At 36.5% G+C, this 2,077-nt stretch overlaps 1 protein-coding gene across 1 annotated transcript in view; it reads left to right on the forward strand.

The window, feature by feature from the left end:
* The window catches only part of LOC113216324 (uncharacterized), a 3,260-nt gene extending 1,283 nt beyond the window's left edge, over positions 1 to 1,977 (forward strand). Inside the window, exons 2-10 of the mRNA XM_052270235.1 lie at positions 7 to 67; positions 311 to 379; positions 650 to 712; positions 780 to 836; positions 904 to 1,016; positions 1,096 to 1,281; positions 1,383 to 1,481; positions 1,584 to 1,679; positions 1,761 to 1,977. Coding sequence (XP_052126195.1) covers positions 7 to 67; positions 311 to 379; positions 650 to 712; positions 780 to 836; positions 904 to 1,016; positions 1,096 to 1,281; positions 1,383 to 1,481; positions 1,584 to 1,679; positions 1,761 to 1,784 — 768 coding nt within the window. The 3' untranslated portion in view covers positions 1,785 to 1,977. The remainder of the gene's footprint in view (positions 1 to 6; positions 68 to 310; positions 380 to 649; positions 713 to 779; positions 837 to 903; positions 1,017 to 1,095; positions 1,282 to 1,382; positions 1,482 to 1,583; positions 1,680 to 1,760) is intronic.
* Positions 1,978 to 2,077: the final 100 nt, after the last annotated feature.

Raw genomic sequence — 2,077 nt, forward strand, 5'->3', positions numbered from 1 at the left:
ATAAAGAAGGTGAACCCCGAGCCCCGTACCGTGGACCCTCCTCCAGTGGTGACCATACAAGACGAAAGTAAGTTTTTGAATTGCAATTTTTATTTTTAATATATGGTAAAGGAAGAGGTCAGGCTTGAGTGAAAATATCAAAGGGGGTTACAATTACAGAGCCTAAGCCATAACGTTTTGGTTTACCTGCTAGTCATGATTTACCTCTACATAATTTCAGAGGCCTCATTATTGTGTTAAACTTTTCAGTGAAGTCTTACCCTGACTGAACTTATTGATATTACTAAGGATATGATTGTTCTTCCAGCAGGTTGTCTATCAGTTGACATGGAATGTCCTTCAGTAACTCCTCCAGCAGTGGTCACCATTGAAGATGAAGGTATGCTTTCAGTTGTATTTTGGCAGGCAGCCTTCCCACCAAAGTCCAGGCTTGTTTGAACTAATTTCAAAGGGGAAAAACATTTCTAAAGACTAATAATTTTGTTGGGTGTTAAAATGTTTGGGAGTCAAAGATGTTGTTAAACATTTTTAGCCTAACATGTTTTCCCCACATTTTTCTTTTTTGCATTTTTACCCAACCCAAGTCTTACCTTTCAATAAGCAGAACTTCGCTAGAACTAGTTCGAATAAAAGTCTTCTTTTATTTCAGATCACAGCTTATCAACTGATGAGGAAGTTATTATTTTGGAGTATTGTTCCGATGGGACAGAAGGTAAATTATCAAATGAAAATTTGTGCTAGATTAAACAGATTTTATGCAACATATTTCTTCTTTATAGATGTACATGAGTTGGTAGAACCCCTCTCCCCACCATATGATGAAGCAAGGACAGAAGGTAAACTATCAAATGAAAATTTGTGCTAGATTAAACAGATTTTATGCAACATATTTCTTCTTTATAGATGTACATGAGTTGGCAGAACCCCTCTCCCCACCATATGATGAAGCAAGGAGGAGAGAAGAGCTCAGGCTGGAGTTTGAAACACTTCCTGAACATATGGTGTGGACTAATAAGGTGAAATTCTAAACAACTTTTTTTAAAAATAATTATATAAATGTTCCTTGTAATATTTTTGAATCTTTGGTATTTTTAGGATAAGGAAGAATTTGAAGCTGAGTGCAAGGCTATTATGCAGTTTGCACAGAGCAAGGCGGGGCAAATTCACATGCACATAATCTGTAAAGGCATAGTTGAATGTAAACGCTACCAAGATTGGACAAACGGTTTAATCTTCACAGAAGATGAGACAATGGGTCCTTTTACCAACTTTGAAAAATTGGTGAGTTGAAATGAAATGTGTGAATGTGTGATCTACGGGGTATGATGTTACTAGTTTCTCCTGGATTGTTAACCTAATATTTTTTGGGTATTTATTTTCAGTCATTTGAATTCTATCTTTTCCTTTCCACGTTTCTGGAAAAATTTAAATATAAATATTGCGATAACCGTAAATTTATATATGGAGTTTTAATGCCTCAGGTGAGTTCTAACTGTCTTTCAATGTAATTAGAAGTAGCTAAAAGATTTGAGTTCACAGAAAATATTACCATATTGTTGTTTTACTCCTTTATCTTTTTACAGCTTATTATTGAGGGATTCATAAGGATGAGGGAAAGCAAGGGAATTCAATTCTCTAAGAAAGAGGCCGAGGAGCGACTCAAATACACCACCAATAGGGTAAGGGTCTGTGTTTGATGAGACATAATTCCCAAAATCTGTTTCATGACTTATTTTAAAGTGTTGTTAATGCCTTTACAGTTCAAGCGAAATGGTGATAGCTGAGAGCACCATTATTGAAAGATGTCCTGCAATCTTTGAGAGCCTAGGATCTTCATGTTATATACTCTAATGAAGACAAGTTTACTTACCGAAGGAAGAGAAGCAGCCTGTCTGCTTCTGCAGGGCCTATTCATGAATTATTGCAATTTAATTACAGATATTTATTATTTTCATATAAGTTTTCTTTTTTATACTTTAATAGGGCTTATTGAGCGCTACAAGTTCCCCCCTGCAAGAAGGCGACCGGGTACACGAGCGCCACCCAAGGTGCAACGGAAGACCCCATCAGCGTCAAG

Source organism: Frankliniella occidentalis, unplaced genomic scaffold, assembly GCF_000697945.3.
Source record: "Frankliniella occidentalis isolate FOCC.00 unplaced genomic scaffold, Focc_3.1 Scaffold114, whole genome shotgun sequence".
Classification (NCBI taxonomy): Eukaryota; Metazoa; Arthropoda; class Insecta; order Thysanoptera; family Thripidae; genus Frankliniella; species Frankliniella occidentalis.